This window comes from Mesitornis unicolor, unplaced genomic scaffold (assembly GCF_000695765.1).
Source record: "Mesitornis unicolor isolate BGI_N332 unplaced genomic scaffold, ASM69576v1 scaffold26907, whole genome shotgun sequence".
Taxonomy (NCBI): domain Eukaryota; kingdom Metazoa; phylum Chordata; class Aves; order Mesitornithiformes; family Mesitornithidae; genus Mesitornis; species Mesitornis unicolor.
The window spans coordinates 72,033-85,716 of NW_010197485.1; the positions used below are offsets into that span (position 1 = coordinate 72,033).

Below are 13,684 nucleotides of genomic sequence, written 5' to 3' on the forward strand. Positions count from 1 at the left end.
GCTGTCCAGACCTCTAAAGTATTTTAAAAGCCCTGTTTAAATGTTCAAGCACTTTTTTTTGTTTTGCTTGGTCTTTTCCGCTTCACAGCCCACTTTTTGTTTCTTCTCTCATGGTAATGAATTAACTGTAAGTACCAGTGACAGCATAGGGGAATGGTAGATGTCTGGGATCACACAGGGTGCGACCTTTGAAGGAAAGATGAGATTCCTTCCCAGGAAGCTCTCATGAAGTTGGCTTTAGAATATTTAGCAACTACCTGTCTCATAGGCAACAGCAGGATTTGGCCCTGCCACATTACAGTGAACAATTGGATGTAAATGTATTGATCTCAGTGGAGTTACTAACTGGTACTGGTGCAACAAAAACACCATTTGCCCTAAATGTTATGGAGAGATGACAACCAACATACTGAACAGATCTGTTTCTTAGGGACCTCCTAGGCAGAGGAGGTAGCCAATCTGTCCATGCTGCTTTGGGCCATCTGAGCTTCCCTGGAAAATTTAGATTTCCATCTAAGTTGCATTCGTTTTTTATTCATATTGGCTTAGAATATGTTTAACGTCTTTTTTTTTTAATCTTTTTTTTTTTCTGCAGTAATAGTAAAAATCTGTTTTTCTTCCCTAACTATGTGCAGGCTGGCATGGCTTTGACTTACGATCCAACAGCTGCTATACAGAATGGGTAAGGAATGCATGTTTTCTTATGCCTTTTAAAAAATTCTTTCAAATGCCATCTTCTGTTTTCTCTCTCTATGGTGAAACTTATTCAGAAGCAAATTCACTCAGTCATATTTTGACTGAAGCATGCAATGCTATATTGTCAAGTTCTTCTTCTAGTTTTCCTTTTGTTTTTTGTGCCCTCTTGTTTATAATATCCATTTGAATGGGAAGTTGTTTTTCCTAATAGTTTCCATCTCTATTTGGCAAATGCTAGCAGATGTTTTTTTAATCTCTCTCTGTCATGAAATGGAAACCAGTAAAATTTCCCTTTACTGACTTTGCTTTTGTTAAAATAATCATTGAAGATTCCAGCGTATTTTAGATAATAGAGCTGTTACTTCATCTGGGGTTCTCTCTACAGGCTGGCTGGCTTCCATGACATTGTCTGAATAGAAATGCCAAATAGAAAGAAGGCCATAAATTAGTGTGTAAGCAGATGGGATTTAGGGGTAAAATTCTGAGCAACTGTGGTGGGTTGACCCTGGCTGGATGCCAGGTACCCACCAAGCTGTTCTATCGCTCCCCACCTCAGCAGCAGGGGGTGGAGGTGGGGAGCAGAGCAGGGAGAAAATATAAAGGAAAAAACTCACAGGTCAAGATAAAGGGAGGTTAATAAAAGCAAAAGCCAATCGTGGAAGCAAAGGGAAACAAGGGGATTTATTCTCTACTTCCCAGCAGCAGGTGATGTCCAGCCATTTCCCAGCAAGTTGGGTTTCAATACGCATAGCGGTTGCTCCAGTAGACAAATGTCATAATAACAAATGCCTCACCTCCTCCTCCTTTCTCTTAGCTTTTATTGCTGAGCAGAAGTCATATGGTATGGAATAACCCTTGGGTCAGTTTGGGTCAGCTATCCTGACTATGTCCCCTCCCAAGATCTTGCCCACTCCCAGCCTACTGGTGAGAGGGCATGTTGGAGAGACAGCCCTGATGCTGTGCAAGCACTGCTCTGCAGTAGCCAAAACACTGGTGTGTTATCAACACCTGTCTAGCTACCAAGACATAGCATAGCACTATGAGGGCTACTATGGGGAAAATTAAATCCATCTCAGCCAGACACAATACAGCAACATCCTTCTTCATTTCTTAGCTGCCATTTGCCAACACAAAGATTTGTAACTTTTTTTTTTCCAAATTTAGCAGAGAAGTTACATCATCATGCTATTTACCTGCATGATTACATTTCCAATTATTTCATGAGCTAGAAAAACAGAGCCTTGAAATCTAGTTACCCTTTCAGATTGGTTAACAATAATCTGAACAGAAGCAGGAGGTTCAGTCCTGAACTCTTTGACAGTCACTCTTTGATCAGAGAGGTTTGATATGATTATCAAATTCCATGCATACTCCTGTCTGTGTTCTCCAGCTGAAGGTTAGAATATATTGACATAAAGAAAATGGGTTTATTTATTAAATATTTGTTAGGGCATTGCCAGTTTAAGCATTTGAAAAAAAAAGCTAACATTCCCAATAGCTTTAAAAAAAAAATCAATAATAACAGTTAGTAGTATATTTTACTTAATCACACTTTACAAGCAGTAGCTTTGTAGTACTCGTGACATTACCATCTTGTGCGGGAAGTGACCAAACCAGAGCAACTCAGGAAAAAAAGGATTTTTGCAGAGTTGTGATTTCAGAATCTTCTGGTTCTGTTTCCCTGTTCTGACCTCCCAAACGAGTCTGTCTTCTCTATCATCACACTTTTCAGCTGCTATCACATTATAGACTATGAATAAAACCATCACTAGTTCATAATCTGCCAGTTTTTCATCTGGACAACTGGCTTTTCTTTCAAAGGAATTCCTGCATGTCAGTTGCATTAATGTTTTGGAAACTGTAATGTGAATTATCCTTTGAGATTAATATAATTTTACATCAAGAATAATTTTTTTTGAAATTATGAAAGTTAGCTTAGAATCAGACATTATGTACGCATACTGATCAGGTGTCCAGGCTGTTAAGATGGTTTGGTCAGTTGTTTAAACACACTGTCACTGGTCATTAGTAGAAGAAATAGTACCCAATGGAGAATTTCAGCTCTGCAGTTTTTTAAATGTTCTTTTATTTGTAAAGCATTTAAATAAACTACAGCACTGTCTCTAAGAGTGACAATTAATTATCGCTTTGACATATCTCTTCTTTTTAGAGTGTCAAAATATTTTCAATTTCATCAGGACAAGAACATCTCATTCAAAATGCTCTTATGGTGAGATCTTGATTGTATGCGGTATCATGAGCAGAAACTCTTACTATGTGAAAAAATAGAATTGTCCGCCAAAATTTGTACAACTTGTTGCATCTTTAAGATGCTGTCACCTGAGGATCACCAGGACCCTTTGGTTACAGTTTCTTTTAGCTCCCCAGGCATTCACTTAATAGTCGCTACATATCATGTGGTTATAAACTTTTACTATTTTTCATAAATCCCTTTACTTGCACATGCAATAAAAATCTAGCTCATGATATTTATTTTAGCTAAGTCAGGGAACACCTTGATACTTTGCTTGTAAAATGTGCCAATGCAATCTGTGGCTCCCAGATACAACACGTGGGTGTCATAGCACATGTGTGGCCATGGTGAAGGAGTTAAAGGCTTTTGAGCACTATGAAGTAAAACAGATTAAAACTTAATCATCCGTGAAGAGATGTTAGGCAAACACTTGCTTTTCTTCACAGTGAGGATGAGTCTGGAAGTGAGCACAAAGCTGCTGCTTGCAGACCCCGGTGTTGATGGTGTGCCCATATCTACTTTGCACACAAAATGCTGCATAATGCTTTCCAGTAAGATGGCCCAAGCAGCTAAGGTTTGCATGGTGCAATGTTACCCAAAGGTCTGTAAAACAAAGACAGCTTTCTTGTAGCAGGCCTGTTTGGTGCAGTTAGGTTAAGTGGGTGTTGACCCTGCACACAGCTCAGGACTTGATGGTGTGCTGTGATAAGCAGGAGTCGCTCAGTCCTTTGGGGACCCACGAGCATGGAGCTCAGTGAACCAAGGCTGAAGATGGGAAATGTAAAGATACCCAAGCCAAGGAGAAGATTCAGGTGAGGTGCAAATGCTGACATCTGTTAGAATCCTTTACAAGGGTTGAGAGACACATTTTGATGCATGTAATTTGCTAAGTCCATGCAGGGTTATATGGAGGATGGAAGCCTGCTAGAAAGATGGGTCTGCAGGTGTCACGGGGTGGTATTTAAAATTCACAGTTCCTTAAGAGGTGTGGATTATATTAGATTTCATGTTGGGGCATAACCAAACCTCAGGGAAGGATCTGGACTCTTGTATGTTGTCCAGATGAAAAGTAGGTTCTCATTGCTCATGATGTAGTACTATCACTTTTATTACAGTATAACTGCATATTTGCCTTGAAATCTATAGCAGGAATAAAACAAAAGAGTAGAGAGAGGCTTTCACTAAAAATAGCTAAGATTTTTTTTCCCCACAAAGGAATAGATAATTTTCTTCTGAGTCTATTACATTGTAAAGCTTGATTCTCCATTTCATTATATTGTTTTTATGCCCGTGTAACTCTGTTTAAGCATCCAGTGGAGTTACATCAGCGTAAAACTGCTATAATGGAGTGGAGAATCTGGCCCATAGTGTAACATAGCATTGCGGTATGAGTTACTGAAGATGTGGTAACCACACACTTCAGTAGATAGATAAGCTCTTTTCCCCTGCCAATCTCTCTTTGCCTTTTTGTTTTATATTCAGACTTTTCTGAATTTCATTTACAAAGGTACTCAGGTTTTATTTTGGGGAGTAGTGTGTCTGTTGTAATATGCTATTGATTTTTCAATTTGCGGTATTAATATTGTTTTAGTAGTTTAATGCACTCATACAAGGAACAAAATAGAGCTCTTGTACTTGCACTGTAAGGATGCTCATTTAAAATGTTCCTGAGGCTCAAGTCCTCCTGGCCATTTGACTAAGATTGTGATGTACTGTATCAGTTTAATATCTGATATCTGGGGGACTATACTGTGCATTTGCTGGCCAATGGGCTCAATATTCAGATAGGTCTTTTTCATCTCAAACATCTGACTCTGTGGCTTATTGCAACAGAAAATTGCTGCCTTGATAACGCTTGGTAATACTCTTACATTATGTGAGCCCCAGGATACTATTTATGAATCTAACTTTTTCAGTACTGCCTGCAGGCATGAGGCATGAGCAAATGGTGTTTATTACAGTGCAAATAGGGTCTCGCTCTTGTGCAGATTCTGTGTGGAAGCTTGCACATTCCCCCATAGGATGGAAACCATATGGATTTTTTTTTCCTTTTTTTTTTTTGGCAGGGAAATAGCGACCAGACGCCACAGATAATGCAGTCCCCAAATGCGGGGGGAGAGTTTATGTGGGAGGGGAATATGTGCTTTGTCTGTTAAGCAACAGAAACTGTTCTTACAGCATTGCCTGTGTGTGTCTGATGATGTATTTGGAACATGGTTCTTTTTAGCATCTCTTGAAAACATTTTCTTTTGAGCCCTTTATAAACCCCTCTTCATGAACATCCATGAACATTTTTGCTTCCTAGTGATGAGTTTTCCCTGTGCTTATGGAATGTGGGCAAGCTGAAAAGGTCTATTTTTAATGCAAGGACAATGTCCATTTTGCCTCATCCCTTCCACCTGCCTTCCTATGCTTTTGCTTCTAGCATTCCAAATGCAGCTGAGGAGCGGGGACACTGACTCGCGCCTGCTAAAAACTAGGATGTAAACTGCATTTGCGGAAAATGCAGCTGAGCCTTTTGGAGTGCCCTGCTTAGAGCCCACAGTTCAGCTACCACGAAGCCTACAGCTCTCAAAGTACCACACCAGATACTGTACATTTTAATGCCCGGAAACTTGGAGGCATAATTGAACAACATATCTAAAATGAGTCAAAGACAGTATATTTCATGTCTCTTTCCAATCTTCTTTCCAAAGTACATGTTCTGATGACTGAGAATCCTGTATTCCCTTGGACTTACTTGCAACATGCATCTTCCACCTCATTTCACCTCTCTCTAAGCCTTAAAAAAAAAAGGAGAAGGGGAATGCATAAGATGGAATATGGCAAGGTCAGCAGCTGCAGTTCTGTAGGGTTTACACCAGAGCAGGCCACTCTTGTATTTTTGCTCCTCCTGTCCTTTTTTAGGTCACCAGCATGTCACTTATGCCAGTTACGTATTAGAACATTAGCCCATTTGTCTGTAAAGGGAATTCGAGGAGATACCTCCACGTCCCATGCATGAAAGCACATTGAGCCCTCCTTGTGAGCAGGCCCTGCCAGGATGCTACATGGCTGCAGCGCTATGGCAGGTTGAGCATCCCATGCCTTAGGGAGGTTCTACTGGAGCCTGTCTCCAGCAGGGACACCCCTGTCCTCACCATACCACTGTACTTAACGCATGGCAGAGAGGCCTTCAAAATATACTTGTTCAGGTCTTCGTCTGTTGAATTCCCTCAGACAATATCCACATCCTTTTTTCAGATCCTTTTGATCACAAGGGACACCGTGGCAGGAAGACAAACCTTTGTCTCCGGATACAGGGGATTCCTGATTGCAAAATGATTGACCTACACTCTGTCACAGTGACTCAGATTGTTAAACTTGATTTATTATTATTAAAAATTGAAATATATGAACTAGATTTTCTCACATTGTCATTTGCTGAGTCAGATTTCTTTCATTTCTCTTCTTTGATGCTCTGGTGCATGCATTTTCACAATATAGCTGAGTGTCCTGATAGTGTGTTTTATTTGATGCTTATTTGAAATCATTCCAAACTGTGACAGATAAACGGTATTGGCAGGGGTGTTGGAAGGGTTGTATTTTTCACATTACCAAAGTGTATATTCTACAAGCTTATGTACTATTCAGATAACTGCATCTCTAAGCTGAAACTGAAATGGGTAGCTGTCTGTCAAGTTCTTGGCTTAGCACACGTTTTCTGTAAATTTGGTAGCATTTGCTGGGATTTATTGGAGAGTTTATTTCAAAGAGTCAGCACTACTTCCAAATGGAAAGTTGTTTCTCCCCTGCAGTCGTCTTTGTCTGAGCAGTTTATACATGGTATGAGTGCAGCATCAGTGCCAGGCTGATGGACAGAATGAGAACAGAATGAACAAAAATATGTGGTTTTGTCAAAAGACTGCTGTTTTTACAACTGTCCTTTGGTTTAAGAGGTTTATGTGTATTTCTGTTATGCCTTTTACCTACAGAGTGAATTCTGTCAGTCTGCAATTGGCTTTTCATTTGCCACACGGAGCATTTCTTCGTTCATCCACTTAGCAGTAGCATAGCCAAAGTGATTTCTGGTTAACCTTGAACTGGGAGAAGACCCCTGTAGTGGGACTTTGGTAACATATGCATCATGCTAATGCTATAGATGGACCCAGCTAGTGCTGTAAAAATCCTTTCCCCCCTCAACGTTGCATGGACTTTATGTTTGATGCAAGCAGTAAGATACAAATGCCTCTAAGTTCTCATAATAGGATATATATATAAAATTGGGCAAAGGCACAGTTTTAAAATAGTCTCTGTGCGAGCATTGTAAGGGCAGATAAATGTTCCTAAAATAGCAATATATTTCTATTAAACAAAAAAATCACTCAGACGCCACCTGCTGCTTTTGGCATTTTAAAATCTTATTTCGAATAGAGAGAACAAATGGTTGCTTCTCCGTCTCCCTCTCCTCTCCTAACTTCAAATGTTTCTGCCCAACCTTCAGAGACGACAGCCTGTTTTTCTGAGGCTATTGCTTGGGTAAAGTCGGTGGTTATTTGAGCCTACATCCAGAATGAATGCATCCAGTCTGAACTAGACTGATTAGTACTAAATCCAGGATGCCAGGGCGATTGGGAAATAGAGCACTTGCTTAAACACAAGTAATGATTTTTGTTTGTTGCATGGCTTTCATGGAGAGCTACTGTTGATTGCCTCAGCGTGGGGAGAAAAAAAACATAAAAAGGCAGAGAATGTAATCCACTTCACCATTACAGAAAGAGCATATGTGCAAAATTTTCTGTTACTTGTCAGATTGGTGCACACTGTATGAGAAGGGTCTGTATGGGGTTTAAATCGGACAAGAGAACACTGCACAGGAGTGTTTCTCTCTCCCAGAGTCCAGATTATCAGCATTTTGACAGCCATAAGACCACAAACATTCTTTTTTTAAGCAATTTTCTTTTTCTGGCTTACAGTTAAAACAGAAAAAAGGGCAAATACAGATATCTTTATGAATACACACATATTAAATACTTACACAATTTACCAGCAGCGATATTTTCCAAGTGATAATTTTTTCCATAATCATTAACCCATAGGGAAGGAGAAGGAATATAACATTTATTACCATCAAGCGAGAGATAGTACAACTTTTCTTCATAGCATGCAACAGTGGAAATAAAAACAACTAGATCTGAGATTTTCAGTGCTGCCTGGGGCATTTAGGCTCATAATTCCTGATACAATTCACCAGAAGGTGAGTTTTTTGCTCTCTGCCTTGATGAATATGAAAATTTCAGCCAGAGTTTTTGTAGCCATTCTTTAATAAAATAATTCAAGCATGTATATGGAATGTGTTATTCTCAGCACTGAAGCATTAAGAACTGAAAAGGGAACAGTACCGCATGTAGGAAATCAGTAATATTGTCTTCAATATCGCATAAGAAATTTCCTTTCACTAGCTAGCACTCTGGAAAATCAGCTGTCTTTGCATTTCAGATAATTACTTCTTGTATCGTGAAGTTCTATATTTGTGGTAGTTGAAGTGAAAAAAATATGCTTTGTGTAAATATTCCTCCTCCTTTCCATTTTCAAGAGCTGTTCAGTGGAGCCATCACATCTTCCTTATTGTGCTTTTGGAAATAGATGGACATAATTACCTGTGTAGACTCTTTTTGTCTTTGCCCAGAAGGCAGTGAATTAGTTAGTCAGAGCCTAGCAGTCAAAAGGTTCAAAAAATCTTGCTTTTGTTCTTTGTTTGCAGATTTTATTCCTCACCGTACAGTATTCCAACAAACCGCATGATTCCACAGACATCAATCACGCCATTCATTGCTGCTTCCCCTGTCTCTACATATCAGGTACGTCAGATTTGCACTTGTCTACTATGTTTCCCAGTTAATTATGTTTTGGATGTGGATGAAGGCAGAGTGTATACCACAGAAAATTGCGTGAGTGCTTGAGCTCTTGAGTCACACTTGAAACAAAATGCATTCTAGTAGTATTCAGGTATCATTTCGTGTACGGTTTTAAGTGTTTCCTGCATTCTTTACACTAGCAATGAAAGCCACCGTAGGTTTTAATTTCAATCAGCTTCTTTAATAAACAGCATTTTGCTTCATTTTCAGTTGACAACAGGAGGAGCTTATAATTCTTATTTTAATGATTTTTCCTTTTGGCTCCTTTTCATTAGCTGGAAGTTTTTTTAAGTGTGGGGGATTTTTATAATTTAGGTTGACTACGTCATATTTTGACCTTTTGACCTCAGCTGTATTTGCTCCAGTAACAGCATCCTTTAAAAGGGCTCATTTTTGTCCAGTAATCCCTGACAAAGCAAGTTACTTGAAGATAACTGTCCTCATATCCTTCTTTAGTCTCCCACACATTTTGTCGTTCAGATTTTCTCTTTTCGGCATATCACAGATCTCCACTGGGAAATTATTGCCATGCTCTGGCTTTCTAAGATGGAAGTCAAAACCAGGTTGTATAGTTTTATCGTTAGCCATTCTCTGGGAACATATCACTTCACTCTGAAGCTGGTCATTGGCTGTACATTGTCCTATTGCAGTTATTTCTGACCTATAGCACTAGTGCTCTTTCAGTCCTGAGTCCTACCTGGGATAAGCTACTCAAATGTCAAAGCTGCATGGTGGGTTGTTCTTAACATTAGGGTTGGTTTGTTGGGAGTGTGGATTTTGAGATGGTATGCTACTGCTTACAGGTAGTTCTGGGAGATTGTGCTTACGCTTACTGTGTTTTAAACTTGGTCTTCAAAGATAAACGATCCCTGTAATTTTCTTTGTCTTTTGTGTTTTTTAATTTTAGATGACTATGTAACACTTGACAAACAGAAGTTGTTTTGGAGAGATAAATTCAGTAAATTTCAGTAAATGGCAACACTAAAGAAATGTCATTGCCAGAGACATACGAGTGCAGCTCACATGCACTTTTCTCAGTAGCAAAGCTGGCTTAAGAGTCATACCTCCTCCCTCTTATTCAGGCCACTGAATTCAGACCACCCAGCCACTTATTCCCATCATGGCTCCACAGTTACTCCCTTCTCCCATCCTGACTTGACCCACTGCATCTGTTCATGGTTTGATGCATTTGCACCAAAACCACTGATTTTTTTCTTAATTTTTGTTTTTTTGACCTGCATCATTCTCCATAGATAGTTTGCAGTTTAAGTCCAAAGGCATTTACACTGGCACAGAGGAGGAACTGCAAGGGTGCAAGAGTGGGAGCAATGAACAACAGCAAGCGGTGAAAGCTCTAACATATTTTAACTAGCGAGGGATTCACAACATAAAATTTTGTAGTAGGGGTATGTTTGCATGTGTGAGCGCTGGTTTTAGTTCTAAAGATGTTTCACTGAACCTGCTTTTCAACAAAAAATCTACTTTGATAAACTTCAACAAGTGTTGAAGCACAGAATAATACATTTCATTCTCCCCACTTGCTTCATGAACAAAATCACTGGGCATCTGGAGAACTGGGACCCTGCAGCTTTCTTGTGGTCATGCCTGCTCATGCTCAATCTGAGATGCCACAGGCCCATCTCTGTGAGCTTGAGGATAACTGATGAGTGTGTTGTAGCACACTATGTTTTTTGTGTACTTTCTGTGTGTTGTGGCACCCAGATTGATGCAAGAGGAAACTAGGATACACAATTCTTGGGGTTGAGTCTAAGTTACGATATCATGTGGTCCAATCATGCCTAACACAGTGGGGAGTAATGGCTCAGAGATGCCACCACAAATGCACAAGCACTCTGTAATCCATTTAATTGTTAGTAAAATTGGTATTTCCATGGAATCTGTTACTTGTCAGACATAAGGCAGAACAACAAAGACAGACTTTGGTGAGGCATAGAGAGCTCTGTTGGCAGTGGGCCCCACAATGCCCAAGGTAGAAGGTGATCCTAGGGGCAGGAACATCGTAAGCCAGCTTTGCCATGGAAGCTTTCAATTAGAATAAGCTTCAAAAACTCTGAATTAGATCTGCAGTTCTTACTGAAAATGTAATAAATCATTCTGGGATCTCTTAAAGTGTTATACCTTTGAAAGTTCATACAGGTACTTTTGAAAATAAACTTGGAACATTTCATGTCTCCTGCACTGTCGGTTGGATGACATGTTCATGATTATATTGATGGATGAAAGCAAACAATACAAATGAAAAAATAGGACCACATGGAATATTGAAGACTGCTTTATGAGATAAAACAGTATGGATCATAGAAGTGGTGCAATCACTTAGTCTTCTGACTTTGGTAGAAAACATTATCAAATTAAATTTGAAAGCTTTTTCCTTTGTCAGTAACTTTATGAAGCATAAATTAATTTTGTGTTGAGTTACATGACTTAAGTCCTTTGCCAAAATTAGCTCTGTAGTGGTAATAGAAAGAGTATTTTCAAGTAAATCTTTGAGTTCTGTTTTAAACTTTTCTGTGCTAATTAAAAGTATTTGATATGCAGGTCCAGAGTACTTCATGGATGCCTCATCCGCCATATGTTATGCAACCAACAGTAAGTGGATACTTGCTTATATCCAACTAAAAGTGCTTACACTGTAGCCTCGCTCTGCTTGTTAGCCACATTAAAGTCCTAGGTCATGGAAGAGCAGCCAGCTATTCCCTTTAAGGAGAACCATCCACTGTAAAGATTCTTCGTCTCTGAGGAACACCGTTTGATTTAGTGAAAAGGGAAGGATGGGTGATAAGTTATCTAATTGCATTGGTTATAAGAGAATAACAAGCTCTAAAGTGTTGCTTCTGAAGCTTTGCTTCAGGGACTGCAAGATAACTGCACTCCTGCATACTTTGAATTGCCAGGATCAACACATTACTCCTCCCTTATATGCTTATCCATCAAAAAAGTCCTTTGTAGTTGTATATACTTTAAAGGATCCTCAGTGCCTCAGTAATGTATTTCAAGTACTGGAGAAGGGTAAAGCACAGCTGTCTTAGAGAGTCTCTGCCAAATCTGAATCTGCTTTTTTATTTTACCAGTCAACTTTTTTTTTTCCCTGAGTAAATTGTCATCTTTCATCAATTTATAACTACTACTTAGAGCTGCATTACACTTCTACCAACACTCGTTAGAAGCAGAACAGGTGATTTTTTTGTTTACCTCACAGAAGAGTTTTGATGCACTTTCCCTAAATATTAGCAATATACCAGAAGGAAACAACATACTGAATCCCACTATATACAGATTGCTTCAGTTTTGTTTCTTACCTTTGATTGATTTCTCAGGTATGGATCCACTTAACAGTGTCAAAATTCAAATGTGTACTACACATACACATCAATACATTGATTTAAGTGAGGAGGGTAAAATTAGAATGAAGGTGTATAGTTTAGGATTTTTTGTTATTCACATTTGTGTTCAAATATTTTGACTCCAGAATAGAGTAACCTTTGGTGGGAGGTAGCTGTACAGCAGCTAACAGTGGATGTAATTACACTACATACCCATTTAATAGCATAGGACTTCCATCCCAATTTGAAGCCCCCTTCCACATCCCTCAACTCTTTGGAGACAAGTTCTTCACTTTTCTTTCACCAAGCAATGACCATAGTGTGGAACTGACTGTATCCTGGGAGCCCGATTCCTACCGTGGCAGTGCTACACCTCTCTCCAGACCCTGGTGGAAGTTTCCATCTCAGTGGAGTAAAGCTTGTAGGGAGATGAGCTGTACTGAACAAACTCACAGCTAAAATCAGTCCTGCACTTGGACTTAATTGCAAGCCACGAGAAATCTTAGAAGTGTGTATATGATGAGTTGTCAGACTTGTGGAAGCCAAAGTACCACTGATTCTTGCCAAAATACTCCCTTTTTAAAAGGAAAACCTAAGCACTTTACCAATCTCGCTTTTTGTGTATATGTGTGTTTGAGCTTTATTTGACAATGTTCAGCAAAGCATTTTCCTGCAGTACTAGAAGAGCTATTTTGGTGTGGTAATTGGATGTATTTACTTCTTGGTAAAGGGCTATAAAGAGAAAAATAACTTTTATAGTGAGTAGCACGAGTTAAATTTGTGTTCGTTGCTAGCCAGAGAGTTGTGTCAATGAAAGGATATGTGCTTGTGGGTGGAAAAGCACAGGGACTGTGGATAAGTGGTGTAACGTTTCAGTTCCAGCATCATTGTCATTGTGGGTTACCTCCATGTGTTGTCTGTAGCAATCCCAGTCTCTTCACTGAAGGATTTTTCCCATGTGTTTCCCAAGATTATGCTCTTAAATAAATGGACATAAGGCATTTAGTATTGAAGAAGAATAAAAGCAAAAAGGCAGAACTACCATTCCCTGGGTCTCATTCAGAGATGAATTCTTTATTAGAAATGTCGGAAAAGTTGTCAGAGAATTACTACACAGAGACTCAAGAGACATCAGAATTAATGGCCTGTTTTGAAAGAAAATACAAAATTCGTGTCCATTGTAAGCTTGCTGTAGTTTCATGCCTAACTATAGACTCTATTCTAGGCACCTCCATAGCTTAAAAAAAAATGAAGAAAAGATTACAGTCAAGTTGGCAGAATTTACAACATGAATTTTGGTAACCCTGTGAGCTGATGAAACTGGGAACTTTCTAATTTATTTAGCTTTTTGTTTCTTCTTGTAACTTAGTTTACCATATTATTATCTAAATTGCCACTACTTTCCTTCATAATATTTTATGAGATGATTGATTGTGGCACGTGACATCCCACTGGAAACCAGTGCAGATAAATATTACAATCCCCTTGCCCCA

At 39.2% G+C, this 13,684-nt stretch overlaps 1 protein-coding gene across 1 annotated transcript in view; it reads left to right on the forward strand.

Annotated features, from left to right (window-relative positions):
- Window positions 1–13,684, forward strand: part of LOC104544071 (RNA-binding motif, single-stranded-interacting protein 3) — a 105,659-nt gene that overhangs the window by 63,257 nt on the left and 28,718 nt on the right. The window contains exons 3-5 of the mRNA XM_010188823.1: window positions 636–682; window positions 8,694–8,790; window positions 11,407–11,457. Of these exons, the coding sequence (XP_010187125.1) occupies window positions 636–682; window positions 8,694–8,790; window positions 11,407–11,457 (195 nt within the window). The remainder of the gene's footprint in view (window positions 1–635; window positions 683–8,693; window positions 8,791–11,406; window positions 11,458–13,684) is intronic.